The following is a 27,344-nucleotide window of genomic DNA, read 5'->3' on the forward strand; positions in this document are numbered from 1 at the left end:
ATGTTGTATGAGATGACATAAAATCTTAAGGTACATTCCATTTTATAATAAAGCTGCCAAATGAGAAATCACAATAATAATGCAAGAAAAGAGTATGCAAGGGAAGTCTTGTGAAGCTGTACCTTTGAGCATAGGTAGGACAGTGTTGGGCAAGAAACTAGGTTCTGAGGAAATCTGGATCCAGAAATGTGATGATGTGTTTGGCAGCTAGTGAGAAGACTGGACTGACCCAGGCAGACTTGTATTGGACCACAGAGAGCAGTAAGGTACATAGGGGGTTAAGAAAAAGTCATGAAGGGCCTTTCATTTAGGGCAATAATCAATAAATGTTAAACTGACCTGAACAGACTGAGATGTTAGGCTTTATACTCTGACAGGTTAGTTTTCAAGATATGCCAAATACCTAACCATTCCACAGTGAAGAAAGCCAGGAGCCAGGCTGGAGCAGGTTGATGTAATGATTATTCTAGACAAAGACTATTCTATTCTCACTGAACAGGTGGGGGACCATTTCATGTGTGTGGATATAAAGCTGGGTGAAGCCCAGACCTACTCATGATTATCATGGTCAAACTTGCCAACATGGAGGTATCAATTCCAGTTTATTAGAGACTGACAGTTGTCAAAGTGTGGTCTGTGGACCCTAAGATAGCCCCAAGACTTGGGGGTCCACCTTTTCACTTGTTGACATTTGTACTAATGATTCGAAAGCAATGTGGGGGAGCCTGCTGGCAGATTAGTATGAACAGGCAGTGACCCTTAATTGTAGTAGTGAGACAAGATTGCTCCCAAGATTTCCCCTCGCGGGCGGGAACTGGAGTGGCTCATTTCACTCAGCCCGCCGCTGGCCACTCCTTGTAGGAGGGAGTGTACAAATGAGCAAGCAGGTATCGGAACAGGAGCGAACAAACGCTGCAGCCAGCCAGTCGCTCCTCTCTGGTGGGAGCAGGCTCTGTGCAGGCCCTGCAGCAGCGTCCAAGCGTATTACAACCAGTGCTCTTTAAGCTGTGCCCTCCGGGGACAGCCAAGTGCCACCCAGCTCAGTGGAGGGTCAGGGTGGCAGCCGCTGCCCTCTTGGCACTTGGGTTCTTGACCGGTGTGAGGAAGAATCAGGTCATACAAACTGTTTGAAAGGAGATGCATGCAGAAGACTTCATGGAGCACTGGGCGGCTCTCAGCAGAGAGGGAGGCTGGAAAGGGGATGGGAAGGTGATCTTTCCCCGAAGCCTGGCTGTCTCCCACCAGGCCCCTCTTCAGGCTGCACCGTCTGAAGTTAGCTGCATCTGTCCGTAGTCTCCAATGCCCAGTTGCTTCTCTGCTTGCCGCTCAGCTGCTTGTGTTGCTCTGCCAGCTAGGTCTTTGATGGGCCCAGGATAGGGGCAGGGGCAAGCCAAAAAGGCAACGTTTGGGTGAAAAAACGGGGTCAGCTGTTTCCATGTAGGGCCACAGATCCAGGCTGAGCTTAAGGGTGGGGTTTAGATGGGAGCCCAGTCCTTCTGTATCACTAGGAGTTAATGGATTTTTTACCACCACATTCTTGCAGGAAAAGAAAACGACTTTCTGTGATGAATATCTTTGAGGAAGCAGCAAAATTAATTTTAGCAAATCTCAACCCTTTGCTGCCCATCTTTTTTGTATTCTGTGTGATGAAATGGGAAGTATGCATAGAGCGTTTGAATAATTGTTTGAGTTGCGTGTTGAACTAGCTGCTTTTTCATGGACCGTCTGAAAGAATGACTGAGAGGCTGGTTATTCAGACTTGGACATTTGGCACTTCCTCAAGAAAATGAACTTACTGACCACGGCACTTCAAGGAAGACAATGGGCAGTACTTGTTGCCAGTGATAAAATTCAAGCTTTCAAGTGAAAGTTAAAATACTGAAAAGCTTGTAGCTACCACCATAGCATTGACATCTTCCCAATACTTATTTTTCTGATAATAACAAAAGTGATTTTCTAACGTGGTACAATTAAATGTGTCCATGTTTTGAAGATCTGCATAACTCTATTAATCAGTATTTTCTAAATGACCAGTGAATGATATGAAAAATCACACATGGGGAAAAGATTCATCAAAGTTCAAGATACACCAATGAATTTTAACAATATAAACATTTTACCGAAAGGTTTCTGATTTTTAATGAAATAAACCTTGAGTTTTGGTGTCGTGTCAAAAAAGAAAATCCATAATTATCTGAAAAGACTATTAAAATATTTTTCCCTTTTCTAACTACACGTCTGTATGAGACCAATTTTCTTCATAAGCTTCATCCAAAACAACGTGTCACAACAGATTGAACGTAGAAACAGGAGAATTCAGCTGTCTTTTATTAAGCCAAATATTAGAGACATTTGTAAAAATGCAAAACATAGCCACGCTTCTCACTAACTTTTTGGTTTTTTGCTTTGGAAAGTACAGTTACTTTTGTTTTAAAAAGTTCCTAAAAAAAAATAAAATAAAATAAATAAATAAATAAAAAGTTCCTTATGTTAACATGTAATGGGCTTTTATTTTAATTAGTTAATAAAGACTTTAAGTTTTCAGTAGATATAACCCACACAGACAAAAACTCTTTGAGATTCTCAATTTTAAAGTATAAAGGGGTTTAAGACCAAAAAGCTTCAGAACTACTGTCTTAGACCCATATGAAAACAGTTGCCTTATCATTAAATTCACTTCTGCAGGATATGCTTCCATTTGGCCTTTCTCTGTGTGAAAATGTTACTTTCTCTAATCATAACCAAAGAAAGCATATCAGAATACAAGAGAGTAAAGATGATGTGATTATAGGGAATTAACTCTAATTTACTAAAAAAGCGGAATCTTTAACATATTTTAGCACTTTATTATTAATAATAAATAATTACATCAAATCTCACAACTAGTTGTAATGTCTCAGTGTCGTTTGTGGTACGTGCTTGAAATCTTTTTCCCCAGACACTGGAGAGCCATTTGGTGGCTTTCTAATCAAATCAGCCTAAGTGGCCCAGCTGGAGGCCAGGGCGGAGGGACATGAGGAGCCTCAGCTAGAGGCCAGGGTGGAGGGACGTGAGGAGCCTCAGCTAGCCACTGGAAAACACAGGCAGCAGTGAGCGCCTGCCAAGAAAGGCTTTCTCTGGTTAACTTTTTTTCACCAGCACCATTCTTCTGTGATCTTTGTTGCCAGTGATACGAAATATAACAGGTATTGTTTCATATGAGGTCACATATAACAAGTATTATTTCATATGAGGTCTTCAGGTAGTCTTTATAGAAAATATGGTAATACAAATAAAACTTAGTACCTAGAGAGATTTGAAATTGAGGTCAAGGCCACAAGATGTGATGGACCTATCCGTTAGTACTTAGTGGAGATCCTACAAAGACTAGTAGAATTGTGAATTTTAAATATGAAAGAGACTGGTAGGAGTCCCAGATCCAAATCTTCCCATCTCCTAGATCCCATTCTCCAAATCCTTCATTATCCCCAGGATGATCCTTAGAAAGGTACAGAATCTCCCCAAATGGAAAGAGTAAGTGGCAAAGTAGGGCCTGGATGCCGGGGCCATGGTGCTGAGTCCAGTGCTCAGACGGCTATCTGGAAAGGCTTTGATCCCTCTCTAGCCTTTGTCTGTAGGAGGAATTAACGGGAATTTACTCCTGGGCTGCACTCCCATGGAGGACTGAGGGTATTAGCGAAATTTTCCACTGCACATCTGCAAGCTTTGGTGAAGGTAATTGCTGTGGTCTCGCTTGGCCCTGTCCCACAGAGCCATCAGATCAGCAGCCCCCAGGGAGACGGAGTTCCTGTGTTTCTGTCTGTAGCACATGGCATTCACCTGCTCCCCCCAATGCTGCCACTTCGCATCATTTTAGATAGATGGGTTTCCTGGACAGTGAGTCCCTCCTGTAAGTGATGCTGAATTTCCACAAGCAGCTTCTATCAGATTTAATTTGGTAAGTGTTTATTTGAAGAGATACTTCCATTATTCTTTAAAAAAAAAAAATTAAAAATAAAAATAACGGCTCAGGACAGCCAGTATAAAGTTGTCCTTTTGTGGCTCACTCAGAAAGCAAAGCACTATTGAAAAAGAGTTTAGATGGATTATATAATAAGTATTACTCCTTCCAGGAAGAGAGCAGACCGATGGCTAAAAACTTTCATCTCCCTCTCTCCCCGGAAAAGGTTTTGGATTTGAATCCAAATGCTGTTGTTTTTTTGAGATTTGAACATCATTTTTAAACATAGGCAGAAAATTTGACTCTTCCATTTGTGGTGGGTCCTCTGACCAACTGGCTTTTCTGCAGATGGTTAAGACAATTCAGGGATAGCTCATAGTTGCCTTAGGTTCTTTTTGAGTATTGGAAAACTGCGTTTACAGTAACGTTTTCTATCTCCAGGCACAAACCTTGAGTGATTTTGAGGATTTTCATACTTAAGGAAAAATCCTGAAATTTTTTATTGTTTTATCTGCTTTGTGGCAGAGTTGGCATGATCAGGTGGATATGAGGGCTTGTGGCCACACGGTGTGCCCATGTGTGATGACCTTAGAGTGTCTTGTGAAGCTCAGGAACAAGGTGTACAAAGAGCTGTCCTGGGATGGGCAGATCCTTTTTGACCTTAGAATCAGAACTTTTAATTAAGCCTTCTACTGCAGCTTCTCAGTGGGTCAGACCCATCAGAACCTTCCAGTGGCTTTGAAGATCTCCTCCTTGTTTCCAGTTTTCTCACTGACTCATCAGGCCTAATCGTCTGGTTGTGGAAGAGTTGGTGTAGCTGTTCAGCAGGCACTGCTCTGTGTTCTGTTTGCTCCATGAGGTATATTCTGGAGAAGCCAGCCCAGCAGATAGATCCATTCCACACTTGCTTAATAAAAGATTTCACTACTTCCACGTAGCCTCCTCCTGTGGACAGCTGTCAGGCTGTTCTGCTTCCCTGTGCACCATCCTCACAAGCTTTCTCTGCAACTTGGAGTATACAGATGAGCAGGGGAAATGAATCAGATTCTGTCTGCAGATGATCAGCAATAGCCGTGTCTCCAGGAATTCACCCAGAGATTTAGAAAGATGCGGAGATTACTGAATGTTTCTCCTGCGGAAATGGGAACTAGAGGCTGTTCTGGATTGCATTGGAAACTCACTCTCCTCGATTGTAACTTTTTTGCCTCGTTTGTTACAGTGTATGGGAACGATTCCTCCCTATCAACTTTTTTCACTTCTTTGCTATTCCTACCTAGGTACCCTCTACCGTTCTTTAATAACTTACCTCCAAAATTACTTTTTACTTGGAGAATATTAATAGAGGGTTTCTTTTTTCTTAAACATTCTCTGAACAATTCTAGTGCAGTCTTCTACTATATAAAGATAGATTCCATATGTAGCTGAGTAAATAGAAAACTGCTAATTTAATCATGTGCCCGTGAGGTAGGGAGAAATCTTCCTTATGTTTTTAAGTATACTGACATCAAAGATAGCTGTCTGCAAAGTTGTTAAGAGTTGATTTTGTTTTACCTACCCTTTCATATCAAAAATCTTAACTTTTTTCAGTTGAGCCTTTCAATAAATATCATTTCAATGAAAATAATGCAACTTGGTGTAGATCTAATGCCTTGAAATACACAGAATACACTTTTGGTTCAGAAGAAAAAGAGTATTATCAAAGTTCATTTGAATGTTTCATACTGTCGGTCTAGGTGAAGATGAGGAACTTTTCTGCTCTTAACCAGTATAACCCTAAAACTTGGTCATAAGAAGCCAGTGATCGTAAGAAGCCAGTTATAGAGGATGATGGATAGTTAGTAGGTCCAGGGTGGACTCGTTCTGGCTACTCTGGAAGAAGAAACGTTTCCCTACCAGAGTGCCTTCTTGTTTGTTATAATCCTAATGTATAGGCATTCCTTGTTTTAGTGTACTTCATTTGATTGCGCTTTGTAGATAAGGCCTTTTTTACAAATTGAAATTTTGTGACAACCCTGCTTCGCACAAGGCTGTTGGCATCATTTTCCCCACAGCATGTGTTCCCTTTGTGTCTCTGAGTCGCACTTTGGTAATTCTCACAATATTTTGAAGTTTTTCCTTATTATTGTATCTGTTAAGGTGATCCACAGATCACGTGCGTGATCTTTGATGTTCCTGTTGTAATTGTCTTGGGCACCAACTGCACCCATTCAAGATGGCAAACTTAATAAATGTGTGTGTTCCGACTGCTCCACCAGCCAGCCATTTTCCCTCTCTCCCTCTCTTTAGACCTCCCCCTTCCCTGAAATGCAACAGTATTGAAGTTAGGCCAATTAATAATCCTACAACGGCCTTTAATTGTTCAACTTTAAAGGAAGAGTCTTACATCTCTCACATCAAAAGCTAGAAATGATGAAGCTTCATTAGAAAGGCATCTCAAAAGCCAAAATAGCCTGAAAACTGGGCACCTGTGCCTAACAGCCAAGTTGTGAATGCAAAGGAAAGTTCTGGAAGGAGATTAAAAGTGCTGCTTCAGTGAATACACAAACGATAAGAAAGTGAAACAGCCTTATGCCTGACGTGGAGAAAGCTGTAGTGGTCTGGGTCAAAGCTCAAACCAGCCATAATATTCCCTTAAGCCACAGCCTAATCCAGAGCAAGGCTCTAATGCACTTCAATTCTGTGAAAGCTGAGAAAGGTGAGAAAGCTGTAGAAGAAAACATTTGAAGCTAGCAGAAGTTAATTCATGACATTTAAGCTAAGAAGCTGTCTCCATAGCATAAAATTGCAAAGGTGAAGCAGCAAGTGCTGATGTAGAAGCTGCAGCGAGTTATCCAGAAGACCTAGCTAGGATTGCTGATGAAGGTGGCTACACTAAACAATAGATTTTCAGTGTAGACAAAACAGCCTTCTGTTGGAAGATGTCATCTAGGATTTTCATAGCTAGGGAGGAGAAGTCAGTGCCTGGCTTCAAAGGACAGGCTGACTCTCTTGTTAGGGACTAGTGCAGCTGGGGAATTTAAGGAGAAGCCAGTGATAATTTACCGTTTGGAAAATCCTGGGGTCCATAAGGATTATGCCAAATCTATTCTACCTGTGCTCTATAAATGGACCAGCAAAGCCTGGATGACAGCCCGCCTATTTAAAGCATGGCTTACTGAATATTTTATGCCCACTATTGAGACCTGCTACTCAGAAAAAGAAGATTACTTTCAAAATATTGCTGCTCATTGACAGTGCATCTAGTCACCCAAGAGATAGATGGAGATGTACAAGGAAATGAATGTTGTTTTCATGCCTGCTAACACAGCATTTATTCTGCAGCCCATGGATCAAGAAGTAATTTTGGCTTTCTTATTTAAGAAATACAGAGCCAGGCACAGTGGCACATGCTTGTAGTTCTAGCTACTTAGGAGGCTGACCTGGAAGAATCACTTGAAACCAGGAGTTCAAGACCAGCCTGGTCCACTTGGTGAGACCCCATCTCTAAAAATTAAATTTGGAAAGAAAGAACATAAGTTTCATAAGACTATAAATGGTATCAATAATGATTTCTCTGGTGGACCTGGGCAAAGTCAGTTGTTAAGCTTCTGGAAAGGAGTCACCATTTTAGATGCCATGTAAAACATCTTTGATTCATGGGAGCATGTCAGAATATCTGCATTAACGGAAGTTTGGAAGAAGCTGATTCCACCCCTCATGGATGACTTTGAGAGATTCAAGACTTTGGTAGGGGAACTAACTGCAGATGTGGTGGAAACAGCAAGAGAACAAGAATTAGAAATGGAAGCCTGAAGATGGAACGGAACTGCTGCAATCTCGTGCTAAAACTTTAATAGGTAAGGAATGGCTTCTTACGGATGAGCAAAGAAAGTGGCTTCTTAAGATGGGCTCTATCCTACTGGAGATGCCGTGAGCATTGCTGAAATAGCACCAAAGAATTTAGAGTGTCACACACTTAGTTGGTAAAGCAGTGGCGTCGTGTGCGCACACCGAACAGACTGCAACATAGTGTGAGCATGATTTTTATATGTACCGAGAAACCAAAGAATTGAGAGTGTCACACACTTAGTTGGTAAAGCAGTGGCGTCGTGTGCGCACACCGAACAGACTGCAACATAGTGTGAGCATGATTTTTATATGTACCGAGAAACCAAAGAATTTAGAGTGTCACACAAACTTAGTTGGTAAAGCAGTGGCGTCGTGTGCGCACACCGAACAGACTGCAACATAGTGTGAGCATGATTTTTATATGTACCGAGAAACCAAAGAATTTAGAGTGTCACACAAACTTAGTTGGTAAAGCAGTGGCGTCGTGTGCACACACCGAACAGACTGCAACATAGTGTGAGCATGATTTTTATATGTACTGAGAAACCAAAGAATTTAGAGTGTCACACAAACTTAGTTGGTAAAGCAGTGGCGTCGTGTGCGCACACCGAACAGACTGCAACATAGTGTGAGCATGATTTTTATATGTACCGAGAAACCAAAGAATTTAGAGTGTCACAAACTTAGTTGGTAAAGCAGTGGCGTCGTGTGCGCACACCGAACAGACTGCAACATAGTGTGAGCATGATTTTTATATGTACCGAGAAACCAAAGAATTTAGAGTGTCACAAACTTAGTTGGTAAAGCAGTGGCGTTGTGTGCGCACACCGAACAGACTGCAACATAGTGTGAGCATGATTTTTATATGTACCGAGAAACCAAAGAATTTAGAGTGTCACACACTTGGTAAAGCAGTGGCGTCGTGTGCGCACACCGAACAGACTGCAACATAGTGTGAGCATGATTTTTATATGTACTGAGAAACCAAAGAATTGAGAGTGTCACACACTTGGTAAAGCAGTGGCGTTGTGTGCGCACACCGAACAGACTGCAACATAGTGTGAGCATGATTTTTATATGTACTGAGAAACCAAAGAATTGAGAGTGTCACACACTTGGTAAAGCAGTGGCGTCGTGTGCGCACACCGAACAGACTGCAACATAGTGTGAGCATGATTTTTATATGTACTGAGAAACCAAAGAATTTAGAGTGTCACACACTTGGTAAAGCAGTGGCGTTGTGTGCGCACACCGAACAGACTGCAACATAGTGTGAGCATGATTTTTATATGTACTGAGAAACCAAAGAATTGAGAGTGTCACACACTTGGTAAAGCAGTGGCGTCGTGTGCGCACACCGAACAGACTGCAACATAGTGTGAGCATGATTTTTATATGTACTGAGAAACCAAAGAATTTAAGAGTGTCACACAAACTTAGTTGGTAAAGCAGTGGCATCGTGTGCGCACACCGAACAGACTGCAACATAGTGTGAGCATGATTTTTATATGTACTGAGAAACCAAAGAATTTAGAGTGTCACACACTTAGTTGGTAAAGCAATGGCATCGTGTGCGCACACCGAACAGACTGCAACATAGTGTGAGCATGATTTTTATATGTACTGAGAAACCAAAGAATTTAGAGTGTCACACACTTAGTTGGTAAAGCAATGGCATCGTGTGCGCACACCGAACAGACTGCAACATAGTGTGAGCATGATTTTTATATGTACCGAGAAACCAAAGAATTTAGAGTGTCACACAAACTTAGTTGGTAAAGCAGTGGCGTCGTGTGCGCACACCGAACAGACTGCAACATAGTGTGAGCATGATTTTTATATGTACCGAGAAACCAAAGAATTTAGAGTGTCACAAACTTAGTTGGTAAAGCAGTGGCGTCGTGTGCGCACACCGAATAGACTGCAACATAGTGTGAGCATGATTTTTGTATGTCCTGAGAAACCAAAGAATTTAGAGTGTCACACACTTAGTTGGTAAAGCAGTGGCGTCGTGTGCGCACACCGAACAGACTGCAACATAGTGTGAGCATGATTTTTATATGTACCGAGAAACCGAAGAATTTAGAGTGTCACACACTTAGTTGGTAAAGCAGTGGCGTCGTGTGCGCACACCGAACAGACTGCAACATAGTGTGAGCATGATTTTTATATGTACCGAGAAACCAAAGAATTTAGAGTGTCACACACTTAGTTGGTAAAGCAGTGGCGTCGTGTGCGCACACCGAACAGACTGCAACATAGTGTGAGCATGATTTTTATATGTACCGAGAAACCAAAGAATTTAGAGTGTCACAAACTTAGTTGGTAAAGCAGTGGCGTTGTGTGCGCACACCGAACAGACTGCAACATAGTGTGAGCATGATTTTTATATGTACCGAGAAACCAAAGAATTTAGAGTGTCACACACTTGGTAAAGCAGTGGCGTCGTGTGCGCACACCGAACAGACTGCAACATAGTGTGAGCATGATTTTTATATGTACTGAGAAACCAAAGAATTGAGAGTGTCACACACTTGGTAAAGCAGTGGCGTTGTGTGCGCACACCGAACAGACTGCAACATAGTGTGAGCATGATTTTTATATGTACTGAGAAACCAAAGAATTGAGAGTGTCACACACTTGGTAAAGCAGTGGCGTCGTGTGCGCACACCGAACAGACTGCAACATAGTGTGAGCATGATTTTTATATGTACTGAGAAACCAAAGAATTGAGAGTGTCACACACTTGGTAAAGCAGTGGCGTTGTGTGCGCACACCGAACAGACTGCAACATAGTGTGAGCATGATTTTTATATGTACTGAGAAACCAAAGAATTGAGAGTGTCACACACTTAGTGGTAAAGCAGTGGCGTCGTGTGCGCACACCGAACAGACTGCAACATAGTGTGAGCATGATTTTTATATGTACTGAGAAACCAAAGAATTGAGAGTGTCACACAAACTTAGTTGGTAAAGCAGTGACATCGTGTGCGCACACCGAACAGACTGCAACATAGTGTGAGCATGATTTTTATATGTACTGAGAAACCAAAGAATTTAGAGTGTCACACACTTAGTTGGTAAAGCAAGTGGCATCGTGTGCGCACACCGAACAGACTGCAACATAGTGTGAGCATGATTTTTATATGTACTGAGAAACCAAAGAATTTAGAGTGTCACACACTTAGTTGGTAAAGCAATGGCATCGTGTGCGCACACCGAACAGACTGCAACATAGTGTGAGCATGATTTTTATATGTACCGAGAAACCAAAGAATTTAGAGTGTCACACACACTTAGTTGGTAAAGCAGTGGCGTCGTGTGCGCACACCGAACAGACTGCAACATAGTGTGAGCATGATTTTTATATGTACCGAGAAACCGAAGAATTTAGAGTGTCACACAAACTTAGTTGGTAAAGCAGTGGCGTCGTGTGCGCACACCGAACAGACTGCAACATAGTGTGAGCATGATTTTTATATGTACCGAGAAACCAAAGAATTGAGAGTGTCACACACTTGGTAAAGCAGTGGCGTCGTGTGCGCACACCGAACAGACTGCAACATAGTGTGAGCATGATTTTTATATGTACTGAGAAACCAAAAAGTTTGTGGTGGTGGTCCAGAACCAAATCTACCATAGTAAGTTATAATTGCCACTACAATAGCAACTGCACTGCAGCATTATTTATCTTGTACCATTTATTGTGAAAGATTGACTACTATTTTAATGAAACAGACTTTTCTAACGAGCACTAAAATGTTTATGAAGCAGATACGGTTTTTCAAAAAACAAGAATATTTGAAAACTATACCAATGGCGCTGCTGCTTAAAACAGTGGTTTTTCAACTCTTTCTGGCCACATACACCTTTAAGAACATGATTAAAGCCATGGGCTCTTTTTTTTTTTAAAAATGTGTTCATGCTCAAATGTGTAAATACAGCTTCAGGGGATTCATAGATAACGCTTTCTGAAGTCCCTGAAACCCATCTCCTGAACATTTGGAGGGTCAGTGGACCCAGGTTAAGACCCCCACTCTCCTTGCCAGTGAGAAACAATTAATGGCCCCCTCAAAGATGTCTGTTGACTCATTTCTGGAACCTATGAATACATGACATTACCCAGCAAACAGGAAAAGGAATTAAGGTTGTAGATGCAATTTAGGTTGAATCAGCTGACCTTGAGATGGGTCAATTGGATGTATGCAGTAAAGGATGTTAATTAATTAACCCACTTTGATCCTGGATTATCTGGATGGGCCCAATCTAGTCACAGTAGTTATTAAAAGCAGAGCACCTTTCCTGGCTGTGGTGAGAGGGTGATGTGACTCTGAAACACAGAGAAGAAGGGTTGCTAGCTTTTGAAGGGGACCACAAGACAAGGATTGTGGGCAGCCACCAGGAGCTGGAAAAGCAAAGAAATTCATTATCCCAGAGCCTTCAAAAAGGGATGCAGCCCTGCCAACATCTTGACTGTAGCTTAGTGAGACCCATGTCAAGCTTCTGACCTACAGAAGTATAAGACAATGAATTTATATTGTTTAAGCCACTAATTTTGTGATACTCTGTTATGGCAGCAGTAGGAAACTAATCCAGTACACTGCCCCCAACCCATACATAGTTTGTACATGTAACCTTTAGAGCTTTCATTCAGAATAAGCCTAAATGGCACATTGATTCCTAAAATCTATTTTTAATGTAACTATTTTGTTTCACAGCCTTGTTTCAGTAAAATGTTAAAAGCTGCCTGCTAAAATGGAAATATGAAACTAGGTAGATTTTTAAAAATAAAAGATAGCTGTTGAGCCCATCTTAAATAAGAATGATTCTCCTGGCCAGGTGCGGTGGCTGACGCCTGTGATCCCAGCACTTTGGGAGGCTGAGGCAGGCAGATCACAAGGTCAGGAGATCGAGACCATCCTGGCTAACACAGTGAAACCCCGTCTCTACTAAAAATACAAAAAAATTAGCTGGGCGTCGTGGCGGGCGCCTGTAGTCCCAGCTACTCAGGAGGCTAAGGCAGGAGAATGGCGTGAACCCGGGAGGCGGAGCTTACAGTGAGCCGAGATCAGGAGACAGAGTGAGACTCAGTCTCAAAAAAAAAAAAAAAAAAAAAAAAATTTCCTTTTATTATTACCTAAAAGAATCAGATTTTAAAATGTGGAATGTTTGGCAAATTTTAAAGATCCACGTGTCTAATAACTATGGTTGCAAAAACTGAATTTTCCTAAAGAAGTTACGAAACTGATTTAAGAAAACTGTATCTGTATACATGTGAGCTTTGCAATGCTACCAGGGTCAGAAAGACCCAGAGTAAACAAGTAAATAATTGACAATTGCCATTCCTTGGCATGATTTCTCTATGGCTTCAGAAATTCCAAAATATGAGAATGGAATTTTCTTGGTTGGCCCAGTTCCTTCTCTCTCTGCTTACTCCCTTTACCTTAATGTAAGCAATATCATCTCATCTCATAGTAATGAATCATTATTTCTTGGGGGTATGCTAGGATGATGAGTCTTTGTATTAGGAACTTTTAGTGTTCATTTTGTTTTGTGATGGAAAATAAATGCATGAAAGCTCTTTCAAACTTTAACAATTAACATTTTTCTTTCTATTAATGTTTTAAGATACAATTTTTTTCTTTTTTTTTTTGAGAAGGAGTCTCACTCTATTGCCAGCTGGAGTGCAGTGATGTGATCTCGGCTCACTGCAACCTCTGACTCCCTGGCTATTCTCCTGCCTCAGCCTCCCGAGTAGCTGGGGTTACAGGCACTCACCACCACTCCCAGCCAGTTTTTGTATTTTTGGTAGAGATGGAGTTTCACCATGTTGGCCAGGATGGTCTCGATCTCCTGACCTCATGATCTGCCCGCCTTGGCCTCCCAAAGTGCTAGGATTACAGGCATGAGCCACTGCACCTGGCCCAGTTACAATTTTTTAAAATATATTTTTAAGGAAAGTACTTTTAACATTACTGATATAAAGCCCTGGTTCAACCTGACCACCTGGCATTTTGTGTTTGTCCATCTGAACCAAGTAGCTTTTGAAGATGTCAATTTTCCTTAGAAATGGTTCGTTACTAAAGAGCATACACTTGTTTTTGTCAGTTTCAATAAAATGAACCAGAATATAAGTTATAGAGGAAAATGTCTTATACAAAAAAGAAAAAAGATAAATATATCATATTTTTTTAAATGGCTTGTTACTTTTAAATCCCTTAAGGGTAGGGGGAATAATCTTTGTATATATAAATATCTTTGTGTCTCAAATGCATAGCATGTTGGCAGGAATGTAATAGGTGCTTAGTAAATACTTGTGGAATTAAAAGCCATTCCTTGCCCACATTCATTGAATGTATCACTGCTTCAATCCCATTGAACTTCTATTAAAAAGAAAAAAAAGACCAGGCACAGTGGCTCACTGTATAATCCCAACACTTTTGGGAGGTTGAGGCAGAAGGATTGCTTTTGAGCCCGGGGTCTTGCTGTGTTACCCATGCCAATCTGGGCAACATAGCAAGACCCTGTGTCTATAAAATGATACAAAAATTAGCTCGGCCTGTGGACTCATGCCTGCAGTCCCCACTACTCGGGAGGCTGAGGTGGGAGGATCACTTGAGCCCAGGAGTTTGAGACTGCAGGGAGCTATGGTTGCACCACTGCACTCCAGCCTGCACAAAAGAGCAAGACCCTGTCTCAGAAAAAAAAAAAAAAAAAGTATATCAATAGCAAGAATCTAATGAATTCTAGTAGTCTTTGTATGTCTGAGAAGTTCTTACATGATAGTTTAACTGGGTATAGAATTCTAGGTTGACAGGTTTTTTTTTTTTTTTCTCTGCATGTTGAAGATACCCCTTTTTCTTTTGGTGGATAGGATTGTGATGTTAATGAGAAGCCTGATGTTAGTTTGGCTTTTGTTTGTTGGTTGGTTGGTTGTTTTCCTGAGACATGGTCTGGCTCTGTCACCCAGGCTGGAATGCAGTGGCACGATCTTGGCTCACTGCAACTTCTGCCTCCTGGGCTCAAGCCATCCTGCCACCTCAGTCTCCAGAGTAGCTGGGACTACAGGGGCATGCCACCACAGCAAGCTAGTTTTTGTATTTTTTTGTAGAGAAAAGGTTTTGCCACATTGCCCAGGCTGGCCTTGAAATCCTGGGCTTAAAGCAATCTGTCCGCCTCAGCCTCCCAAAGTACTGGGATTACAAGTGTGAGCCACCGTGCCTGGCCTAATTTGGCATTTCTTTGTAGGATGTGTTATCCTCTTTCTCTGGTAGTTTTTAAGGTATGCCCTTTATCTGTGATATAACAAAATACAGATTTATTTTCATTTTTCCTACTAGGGATTCTTTCTCCTTTTTCAGTTTGAGGGATTCCTTTCTTTTACAGGTCTCTGGCATTATCTCTTCCATTTTCTCCGTTCTCTCCTTCTGGCATTTTAGAAACTTTGGTATGTCTTCTGTCTCTTAATTTCCCTATTTTTTTTAGTCTCTGCACTTCATTCTGAGTAATTTTATCCTTCCAATTTATCAACTGCAGTGAGCTGTGATCATGGCACTGCACTCCAGCCTGGGGGACAGAGTGAGACTCTGTCATGTGTTTGTTTATTCATAAATGAGTATCTTTTCAGATTGCTTTATTATAGGTAATTCCTCAAATTTCAGTTCTTATAGTTGTTACATATGCTCAATTTCATGATATGGTAGGTTTTATATGTTGTTTGTAATTTTTGTCTGAACTCCTCCTGTTTTCATTGGAATCAAAAGCATTCTCTGGCTTTTGGCAGTCTTCCATGGTATATTTTTTATTCACCCCTGATTGAGATCTGTGGTTTTCGCTAGTTCTGGACAAATTGTTTATGTTGATTTTCAGCTTCAAGTTCCCATACCACCAGGTGGTACAAAATCACATTCCACACGTGGCACTGGCTGGGCATTCCTGTTTGTCGCTATTGATTCTTTCTATCTAGAGTAAGAAAGTGGCCTGCTTCTAGCCTGTGTCCCAGGTTTGGCTTTCCTGGCTTTAATTTGCAAATTTGACTCCTCATTCCTGTTTTGTGTTTCTTTGTTGTTTAGTGCAGGGAGTTAAACCGTTTCCATCTCCCCTCTCCACATGAGTGCTGTAGACTATAACTTAGGGACCGACCCTACTAGGGCTGCTGAGCTTCAGCTCCCGCTCACCACTGTGGGACTTCCTTGTTTGGGGCACCTCGACATTCTGCTTTCTTACTTTTGAGCTCCAATGTAATTTTGTTGTTGTTACTGTTAAATTGTATTTAGTATTTCTCTTTTTGGAATAGGATGAGGACTTTCTACCTATTCATACTGTATCATCTTGTCAGGAAAACTGGGACTATATATAAAGTTTATTTTTCTTGACTCACTGTCAGTAAAATTTATGTTAGGCAATTCATGGTCTCTGTAAAAGGATTATGATTCCATCTATAATTCAGCCAACTGTAGTTAGCATCTCAAAATCACTAAATATTCTTGCAACCCAGCAGAGGTTGAAATAAATGTAAGATTTATGGTTTCTTATTTATTTATTACATAAAGATTGCTATTTTTTACATTTATCCATTATATGAAATTAGACAACTGAAAGACTGCTTAATAATTTTGCAATTATTAAATTAGAAAATTTTAGATATCCCATGTTTATGCCATAGTGTATATAATCATTAATTTTTATCCTTCTTTGGTATAGTAGATATCAACATATGTATCAGTATACCCAAGTCTTGACAATGGAAATAACATGTTATTGCCACTACTTTTATATTTTAAAGGTATAAAATAATTTTTTCCTGTGTCATTTTCTTAAAGACCTAGGTTAACATCTTCTGACATTGATGTCAGTTGGAGAATGTGATTTACTTCATTATAAAGAGTGTGACATTCTCGTTATTTGACCAACAGTGACTATGTTTTCAGACATAGCTTTTGTTTCCTTTCTTTTTTTCAGACATATAAAGAAAAGGTGGATGCAAATACATTGCCACACACAAAGAAAGGCCAGCAACCGAGTGAAGGCAGCATTTCACTTCCTCTTTATATTTCACACCCTGTGAGCCAAAAGAAGAAAAACGTCTACCGTACAAACCAGACCACCTTCATAATTGGAGAAACACCAAAAGGAATCCGCAGGTGCATTGTCTCTGACAACACTAGACTTGAAGAATAATTCTGAAAAGAAATGTAGCTCGGTAGTAAAATATACAAATATTTGGATTATAACCATAACTGACATCTGAATATTTCAGAAAAATCTGAATTTCAAAAATAAATTGCATATGTTTTAGATGCTGTTAGAAGGCTAATCCCTGAATTGATTACCATCAAAAGGGAAAGCATGTTATACAAAGAAATGAAATAGTTAAGTGCATTTTATTCATTCAGTCAATGAATATATTTTGAGCACCTAATATATGCCCAGGCATTGTGCTGAGTCTTGAATATACAGTGTAAAAAAGGACAGACGTAGAGCCTCCAGTACAGAGGAATGGGGCTGGCATCACACCATAAAGTTTTAAAAAGTAAACCTACAAATAATTATAAAATGGTGTGTTATAAGAAAAAAGAGAAAGAGTATAATAGAATGGGGAGGGGACATGGAACCACCTTTCTTTTGGGAAGTCAGGGAAGACTGTCTACACAGGTAGCGTTTGTGTTACGAGCTGAAGGATAACCATGCAAAGAACCAGAGTGGGAGCATCTCCAAGGAGGGAAGAGGTTTGGTGTGGTCAAGGAGCTGAGAGAAGACTGCTGACTTTAGTGCAGACTAAACCAAGCAGAGAGTAGCATGAGATGGAGGGTAGAGACACAGGCGGGGCTGGAGCATGCCACCCCTTGGAGGCGACAGAAAGACTTTGGATTTTGTTCCAAGTGCAGTGGAAAACTGTTGAAGATTGGCACGATCTGATGTATCTTTTTGAAAGATGGTTCCAGCTTCCCTGTGGAAGAGGGCAGAATGAACAGTGGTAGATGAGAAGGAACTCAGTGATGGGGGTTTGCACCAGAGTGGTTGCCATGAGGATAGAGCCAAGTGGATGAATTCAATTTGGTGATGGACTGGTTCGGGAAAGAGAGAGAACAAGATTACTTCTTTCTGTCTTGAGCAACACAGTGGAGGTACTGAATGGGGAAAACCAGAGAGAAACAAGTTCAGAGAGGAAAAAAAATCAAGAGTTCCCTTTTGCTCATATGAAATGTGACATTCTGTGGAAAGGTTCAATAGGCAATGTATGTATGAGCTACTTCTGGTTTGGGGATTACAGGTTTAAATTTGGGAGTCATCAGCATAGCGTTTATAAATGGTCTTCAGAACTGTGAGACTATGTGAGCAACCTAGGAACAGAGCACAGAGAGGAGGAGAGAAGCCCCAGGACACAGACTGAAGGCAGCAGTTCCTCCTGGAGGAGGTGTAAGAGGCACAGTGTCAGGTCCTGAAGTCCAGGAGTAGTGAGGGGTCTTAAAAGGAAGGAGTTCTTAACTTTATCAAACACCGCTGAGAACCGGAAGCAGATGAGGGGGACTGCCCACGGGAGGCAGTAGCAGAGCACTCAGCAGGCACCTTGGCAGGAGCAACCTGGGAAGCAGTGTGCAGGCCCTGGCGGGAGGTGGCAGGTGCTGTAAGTTTGGATGGAAGCGGTGGGCAAGCCCTGGTGGGAGGTGGCCAGCGCTGTAAGTTCAGATGGAAGCAGTGGGCAGGTGCCTGCTGGGGGGAGGTGGCCGGAGCTATAAGTTTGAATGTAAAAAGTAGCAGCAGCTGGAGGGCACTGTGGGTCTTAGAGTTGAGATAGCAGAACCCGTTGTGTGTTGAGGGAAAAGACTTGTAGGAAAAAAAGAGATCATGTCAGAGAGGTGAAAACAGAAAGAGGGAGGGCCTGGAAGCAGTGGAGGGCAGTACCCAAACCACAGGCCATGGTCTGGCCTTTGAGAGGCATTGAAAGAGAAGGGGCAGATACAGGCACAGATGTGACATGTTCTCAGTGAATTGAGAACTGAAGCCCTAAGTTCAGAAAGAGAAAGATTTAGGGGGAGAGAAGTTAGGAACAAATCATTTATGAAGTAGGAAAGTAGGCTTAATGGGACTAGAATTTCTGGATGGCGTTAAGTTCCCATTTGAGAATAATTTCAGGAAAATCATCTGTCCAGTTTGCATATTTTATTCAGCAAGCTTCGGTTGCTCTGTTGCAGACACAAGTAGAGAGATGGCTGGGTCTGCCCAGGGGTTAGAATGGAGGGAGAGAGAAGCAAGGAAGCTGTAGAAGGTTTGTAAAGGAGTGATTATAAAGTTAAACCTAAGCTGGACAAGGGAGGCTGATGGATCGTGCAAAAGTGCAAGAGTCCATGAATTTGAGGACTTGAGGTTACCAGCATATCCCCCAGCATTGCTGTTGTGGGTGATCATCAAGCAGCGGAGCTGGAGCCTGAGGTGACTAAGTCAGGGACTGGAGGTTGAGCTGTTGATGGTAATGACAATGGCAATTTATAAACTTGGGAGTAGGGGGCTAACATGGAGTTCAGATGAGTTTGGAGGTGAGCTAAAGAAAGTGGTGGGCCAGGTATTGATTGGGTGGGACATCCACATGGATATTGATGCTATCAAGAATGATGGCAGGAGATGGGGTGGGAAGCAAGATTAATCCAGAATCTTGAGAGTTTAGCTGCTAGCAGGAAGCAACGAAGGGGTCACTTAACATTAAGGAGAGAACAGTTTAGCTGGATGGCATAAATGTTAAAGAGGGGAGGGAGTTTTCTAAGAAAAGAATGGTCTGGAAGCAGCAGTGTCTAGAAGCACTAACCCTGAGGTTGGAGAGCCATGAGATGCAAGAGCCTTGCCTTGCAAGGGCTACATGGGAAGAGGCAGTGTCATCACAGCACAGGACCATTCAGCATAGACGTAGAAGACTCGGGGGACTGTTGGTTCCGGGGATACCGAGGGATGGCTTGGAAGGATGAGGGATTGGATTAGATCAAGATGTACAGTAGGAGGAGATGAGAGGCCAGTGGTGATGGATGGCGGCAGTGAACAGGGATGGGAGGCGTGGTCGGACTGGCCCTGCTGGCTTCTGGGGGCAATGGGAAATGTCTCTGGCTCTGTGGGTTCAAAATACTTCCTGCAGGGGTTTGGCGACTCCCAGGCAGCTAGTTCCTCAGCTGCCCAGGGAAGAGCTTGTCCCCTAGCTCTTTGGAGTGCTAGCGTGGCTTGTTGGAGTATGGCTCTCCATACTGTAGTATGGCTCTCCATACATGTCTGTAGTTGCACAGAAAGGTGAACACCTCCCACACTGCCGCACAGCATACCTCCCCACAGACAGACCAGCAACAAGGATTTTTGCGGAGTGTGCCTTTTCACTTTGGGCAAATGTTTTGCCAGGGGGCTGGCCATATACCTTTTTCCCCCTAAGTTTGCATGCGTTCTCTGTTCTCGATTGCCTCCAAGAGCTGTGTTAGGACACTGGTTTATTCTGTTCTGGTCTTCAACGTAGCTGCAACTTTAATCTCTTCCCTCGATACATTGTATGCTGCTTACTCGATATATGGTATGCTGCTTATAGTCCTTCTTCATCTTCTTTGCTCATCAGTGCCTTCTCAAGAGGTGGTTTGGAAACTGCCTCTTCAGCATCATGATGAGTAAGTTTGGAGGGGCTCCTTTGTTGACTGGCAGTCTCTGAAGGAAGTATCTAGCTTTCTTTTCCATGCATTTGCAACCTTACAGAGAGTAGGGTACTTTGCAGGTGCTAATTCTTTATGCCCTCTGAGTCAAAAGACTAAGAAATGGAAAGAGTTCTTCCTCATGTTTCTCAGTGAGTCGTCCTTCAATGCTCATGAATTTCATTATGTCACAACCTGTACCAGGGAGCAGTGAGGCATGATTGAATCCTTCCTCAGTGAAACTTCACATTGTGACATATGAGATCATTTCAGAAAAGGTTGCGATGAGCTTACACTGACTTATGAAGGCTCAGTCAGTGACCCCAAGGTTAGGGTTGGCACCAGGTTGAAAGAGTGATCGTGTCACCTTGATGTCAGGGCCCTTGCTAGCTAGTCATCTGACTTATGAAGGCACAGTCAGTGACCCAAGGTTAGGGTTGGCACCAGGTTGAAAGAGTAATCGTGTTACCTTGATGTCAGGGCCCTTGCTAGCTAGTCATCTGACTTATGAAGGCACAGTCAGTGACCCAAGGTTAGGGTTGGCACCAGGTTGAAAGAGTAATCGTGTTACCTTGATGTCAGGGCCCTTGCTAGCTAGTCATGCTGCGGCTTCGTTGAAGTCACTGCTGGGTTGAGTTCGACGGAGGTCGTGGTGCCTCCTGGCTTGACGGCTGAGAGGAGGGCACTGAGTCTTTTGCTTATCTGCTGCATCGGGTTACAGCTGGGTTTGCACACAGCATGATAGATGAGCAAGAAAGCAGCCTTCACAACCTTGCACTTGGTGGTAACATTACCCATGTTTTTCCAGTCAGGCATGCACCATGGTGCTGTTTTTATTTTGCCTTTCTCTCCAGCAATTGATCTGTCCGGCCTGATGAAATCCTTCAGCTCCAGCACCAGATCAAACGTTGTAATCAGCATTGTGAAAGTGACTGATACAGCACCTGCTATGTGGGGAGTTTGCTTTTGGAATGGACACGATGCCACACAGCATGCTGCATACGCATCTTGAGCTGTGGGCAGAGCAATGACAGACTCGTCAGCTTCGCTGAGTTCTAGTGGCATGTTCAAGTGTTTCAATCACTACGTGCCTTATTGGCTTTGGTTACCAGTTAGGGATGTAGAATTAAAACTGTCCAACCATGTACATTTTACCACCCTCTTTTCCATTAACTGTCCTAGTCAATAGAATCAAGACTGCACCTTCCTCCACTGCGGTCACGTGATCATCTGAATGTTCAGTCCTACCTTCCCTTCCGGAAGCTTAGGCAGACAGAAGATGAATTTAGCTGTGTTCCACCTCCCTTCCTCCAGAAAGGGAGGATTTTGAATTGTATCCGTGATCCAGTACTGCTTTTGATAACACTTGCTGAAAGAGACATATCTTTGGTTTCTTTTTTCCCCCTTTCACTAAATGGGTTATGGAAGTCTACTCTAGTTAACTAATTTTTCTTCACAAAGTGGCTGGCGTATGCCACCTGGTTGTACCCTGCAGTTCCTTACATTCTTAGAGAAAATTCTGAAGGCCCAGAGTTAGGAAAGCCAGTTAGAAGGCAAAAATAAAATGAATAATAATTATAGCTTATCCTGTGAGCAACAACCATGTGGCACAGTGAACTTGCAGACTACTCAGATAAAATAAGGTTAGAAGCAGCTCTCCTCCCAGAGGCGACAGCTCACAGGGTCGCCGGTGAGGTCGCGGTTTCAGCACAGCAGAGGTGAAGTTACTCTGGCAGTAGCTGAGACACCACCAAGCCTTAGATAAATAAAAGACATCAGCTTGTAACCTTGCCAATCACTTAATCTTTACAAGCACAAATGTTTACTAGAAGGGCCATGAAAATGGATTTGGAGATGATTAATAAACAGAATAATATCTCACTATTTCATGTGAAGTGAAAACTGGAATCTCTTAAGAATATGCTTGTTACTTTCCAACAAGAACATTGGCAATTTCCAGGACAGAAATTTGGAGTCATGTATATGTGTTATTAAATATTCTGTTGGAGATGAAAGTGGCTTTTGATAAAGCATGTATAGTATCCAGATTTGGGCAAGTTAACAAGATAGTGTAGTGAGGACTAGAAGCCATGGGCCCATCTGAAGCCACAAACGAAAGTTGTGAGTGTGCTTTATGGTCTACCACTAACAGCAAAGGAAACACAAACGATATATCCTGGTCTGCGTGGCAAAAATAAAAGTGGCATTGAAGCTCCTACTTACATACATTAAAAGTAACTTTTTTTAATGCTAAGGATTCTCTCTCTGTTGCGCATAAGATAAAATTCAAACTTCTGAACTTGGCCTACAGACCCCCTCTGATTTTTAGCCTCTTCCTTGCAGTTTCTCCTGCCACTCTTTGAACCAGGTCATCTTGGACCTGAGACTGTACATGCGCCCTCTCCCCCAGGAGACTTCTCACTTATCATTACCTGACCGGCTTACCTACCCACCTTGCCCACCACCAGTCACTGACCCAGGTTCCCTTTCTATGAATGCCAGTGGTGCCCCATATTTACATCATGGTAAATTTACATTATGGGTTTATCACTCTAGTCTAGTTTGATTTTCATGCATTCGTCTACCCCAAGTAAACTATAAACTCCTTGAAGATAGAAACCGGAGTCTTATTTGCTGTTACATAGTTCCTGCTATAGTGCTTAGCACATAACAGACTCTATAAATATTTGTTGAGTGAATAAAGGAATTTTTTAAGGAACTATGGTATAAAATATAATTTCTAAAACTTTAGGACTTTTAATCATGGGCTGCTCCACTCACCATCTATGACTTTTGTTCAAAGGAGTATTTATAAACATTGAGCTGTTCTATCTCTTGGCCCAAACTCATCATCAGCAAAGCAATACCCACTGTCTTAGTCTGCTTGGATTGTAATAACAAAATACTATAGACTGGGTGGCCTAAACAACAGAAATTCATTTCCACAGTTCTGGAGGCTGGATGGCCAACAATAAGAAGTTAGCTGATTCAGTTTCTGGTGAGGGCCCTCTTCCTGGCTGGCAGGTGGCCACCATCTCCCTGTGTCCTCACATGGCAGAGAGGAAGAGGCAGAAGAGAAAGAAACTGTGTGGGTTCTCGGCATCTCTTCTAAGGACACTAATCCTGTTGGATCAGGGTCCCACCCTTAGGACCTCATTCAACCTTAATTACCTCCTAAAGGCGCTAACTCCAAATACTGTTATGTCCTGGGTTAGGGGGCTTCAGCAGGATTTGGGGGAGGGGCACAGTTCAGTCCACAGCACCCTCATTTAGGGAAGGGAGCAGGGCTCATTGCCCAGGTCCCTAAGTCCTTCTGCCTCTGTCTTACCAGGGTTCTTGAAGGCCCATTTCCTCATACATGTATACAACCGCTTTCATTAGTATCTTACACTAAGAATACAACACACTTCTTCTAATAGCATCTCACTTCTTAGCTTAGGTGTCCATACCAGCTGGGGAAAAAATAATCTGGGTTTATCAGTTTAGAACTTTCCTTTGGGCTCATCAAAAAGTCTTATGCGATTTCTATATTGTATTTGTAGAAGAAGGGGAAAAGGAGAGGGAAGGGAAAAAAACAAATGTCTTTCTTAATTTTTCAGAATTTGCTCTTTTCATTAAGATTCTTCTTTGACAACTTTATTTCATGGGACTTGGATAAAATATAGATTTTCAAGTACAGATTCTGTAAATCATGATCCTCATGTCAGTCATAAATCATTGGCTCACTGGAGGAGTAGCATGCTGGGCCTCCATAATTCCCAGGAAATACCTAATATAATAGCATAAATCAAAATAACTTACAAAGTGGTGATTTTGTGAGCTCAAATACTTTTCTCAGTAGCATCAGGGAAGAGGCCTCATTCTACTAGGATAAAATGCATTTTCATTATGGAATTCAGCAGACATGCTAAAGGAACAAGATTACCTTCCTTGGCCTCTACATTTCCTGTTAGTGGTGATGAGTTATTTCAAAATCAAATGTAATGAAAATAACCACTAGTTTTGTTCATTTAATCTTTAGAAAACAATTTTAATGAAAATAACCACTAGTTTTGTTCATTTAATCTTTAGAAAACAATTTGAAGAAATGGCCTCTTATTTTAACTCGTCTTCTGTAAACGAATTTGCTAAACATATAACCAATGCCACATCAGAAGAACGACAGAAAATGCTAAGAGACTTTCATGCTTCTCGATATCCAGAGGTAAAAGAATTTCTTGTGGATTCTGCATCAGAATTCAACAATTCTTCCTTTGAGAAAGGAGAGTGCACCAGAAAGAAATCCGAAAAAAGAGGCTCTCTTACAAAAGCAAGGCTGCCAGATTCTGAAACTTTGTCATTTCAAGATTCTACCAACAAAATTTCTCAAGTTTGCAGCCTAAAAACATATAAAAGAAAATCAGTTAAGTTTCAGAATCATAGTTCCTGTAGAGAAGAGGTGTATTCTAATGATGCAGAAACTAAGCAGTCACCTGTTAGTTCTACTCAAGAGATTGACAGTGGGAAAACCAGCCAAGCATCCAAAGATACTGTGACATCCCGTTCTCAGAACAGTGAGTCTGAAACACATGAGAGAAGGTTAGAAAATACCATGAAAGACAAACGGGACCTCACAAGAATGGGCATTTCAAGAAAAGAACCCCTTCTGAAATTGGAAAACAAAAAGATAGAAAATCCAGTGCTGGAAAATTCTTCTGTGATAAACTTACTTGGTGATACCTCTATTCTTGACGACCTTTTTAGAAGTCATGGGAGCAGTCACACGCAACTGCCAAAGAAAGTTCTTTCAGGGCCCGTGGAAAAAGCAAAACAGAGACCAAAAGATTTCTGGGACATTTTGAATGAGCAGAATGATGAGAGTCTTAACAAACTCACAGACTTGGCAGTAATAGAGACTCTGTGTGAAAAAGCACCTCTAGCAGCACCCTCCAAAAGGAGAGAAGAGCCAGCAACTCCTCTTTGGAAATCAAATGAGAAATTTTTATGGAAGAAATTTAACTCAAGTAGTACAGATGAAAACACAACCAATACACAGAGTACTACATAAGTATATAAATGAATTACTGCACCAGTGAACTGCTGCCATCACTGTTTACAGCACTGGATTCCACACTGATTCTATTATCTTGAACACAGTTGTTGACATATATTTTTATTAAATTATTGCTTTAGGATTTTTTAAAGTCTGAAGTATTATCATGGATCTGTTTTTCTTGATATTTGATTTGATCTTTCAAGAATATGATTGTATTTATAGTATAAACCTCTGTTATGAATTAGAAAAGATCCTAGGTTTGTTAGTAGGAGACCTGGGACATCTTTCTTACTGTATTACGTAATGATGTGACACTTGCCCTGGTGAGCATTGTTTCCCAGTATGAAAGATGAAGGGTCTGAGCCAAAACAGCGCGAGTGTCCTTCCAGTTTAAAAAGCTTTGCTTTGCTCTCCTGATGGCTCATAGGCTGAATCATGTCCGCCCTCAAATCACGTGTACACCAATGTGTTTCTTTTTTACTAGCACTTGAGAAAGTTATTAAGTATTTTCTTTTTCCCTGGGTATCATGTTCTATTATTATTTTAGAAAAAAGTCATAACTAGTACTGAATATATGGTATATATGATATTAAAATGATAATTTTGCAACAGCTCAAAGTTAAAAGGTTAATGTTACTCACTTTGCTATGTGAGCTGTGATTACTACCATTAGCCACAGACACCAGTGCCTCAACTTTTTATGTACCTATTGTGATTTAATCAATGTAAATAAAGGTTTGTATAGTATTTTTGAAGTTAAGTATGAAGAAATGAATCAACTTTTTATTTTGTTAGAAACTATTACATTTTGAGTGTAATTTATATGGTTTACAACAAAATGAATGCGCTCATTGTTGAATTCATATGTATTTAGAAGCCTTTACTCAGCCCCTGTGTTCTGTGCTAGGGGCTTGAGCTGTACAGATAAGGCAGAGCTACAGGTGAATGAAAGGTAATCATGTCAGTGAAAAATCATGGTGGAAAGCCCCTGCTATCTTGTGTGCACGCTGTAGGCAGGACCTGAACTGCCTCCGCTGCAGGTTCAGATGCACCACTGCAGCTGTCCTTCAGTCAGTTCACAGGGCTGCGAGAGGACACATCCATCCAGAAAACGGCCTGAGCCCGGAACTGGCTGTGCTAGAGAGCCCTGCTACCGAGCTGAGGAGAGAGGGCTTCCGTGTACCCAGGATGTAGAGTCATTGCTCAGAAGTGAACAAAAAATCAAAAACCAAAGTCTTCTCAAGGGACTGATCGGCCATGTGCGCTCTTCTTTAGAGCAATGTTCCCTTAAAGCCCTGAAAACACCTCTTCAAGGAAATAAACAACATCTGCAAATGGTGCAGCTGCCCCTAAGTATTCAAGGCAAAGAAGCCTTAGTTTGCAGAGATGATGATGAACTTTTCATTCGTCCACAGAAAAGGAGGACGCCACAGGAAATACACGGCTATTTTCTAATTAAAGTTCAATGTGTACACTTTTTAAATTCTGAAGTTATCCTTCCTTTATGATATCAAAATAACGCTCTTTTATGAAATGATGGTAGATCATAGCTTTTAGTCTTTTTCATTGTCCCTACATAAAAGTTGGCAGTCATGTCGGTCCCAGAAGTTTTATTTGACACTTACTGGTCTATAAAATCCAAAGGAATGGGGATCACTGCCTGCCTGAACGGTTTTTTGTTTTTTTGTGTTTTTGGCATGTGAAGGATTTTTATGTCACAAATCCAGCTAACAGTGGGTCTAGGATCCAGGCCTGACAAGGATGTTACTGAACCTGCCCGCCCCAGTGACAGGCCCGCACCTTAAGAGAACGAGTGCCCATCACTGTCTAGGCTCAGTGCAGACTTGTTTCTGGTTTCACCTCCACCAGAGACTGCACACCATCT

At 41.7% G+C, this 27,344-nt stretch overlaps 1 protein-coding gene across 2 annotated transcripts in view; it reads left to right on the forward strand.

Moving 5' to 3' along the window:
* Positions 1–25,627, forward strand: part of LOC104669120 (DNA excision repair protein ERCC-6-like 2) — a 99,032-nt gene extending 73,405 nt beyond the window's left edge. For both annotated transcript variants that reach the window (XM_030919409.1, XM_030919410.1), the window contains 2 exons: positions 16,730–16,911; positions 24,496–25,627. In XM_030919409.1, coding sequence (XP_030775269.1) covers positions 16,730–16,911; positions 24,496–25,471 — 1,158 coding nt within the window. In that variant the 3' untranslated portion in view covers positions 25,472–25,627. The remainder of the gene's footprint in view (positions 1–16,729; positions 16,912–24,495) is intronic.
* Positions 25,628–27,344: the final 1,717 nt, after the last annotated feature.

Source organism: Rhinopithecus roxellana, chromosome 16 (assembly GCF_007565055.1).
Source record: "Rhinopithecus roxellana isolate Shanxi Qingling chromosome 16, ASM756505v1, whole genome shotgun sequence".
In the NCBI taxonomy this organism is placed as follows: Eukaryota; Metazoa; Chordata; class Mammalia; order Primates; family Cercopithecidae; genus Rhinopithecus; species Rhinopithecus roxellana.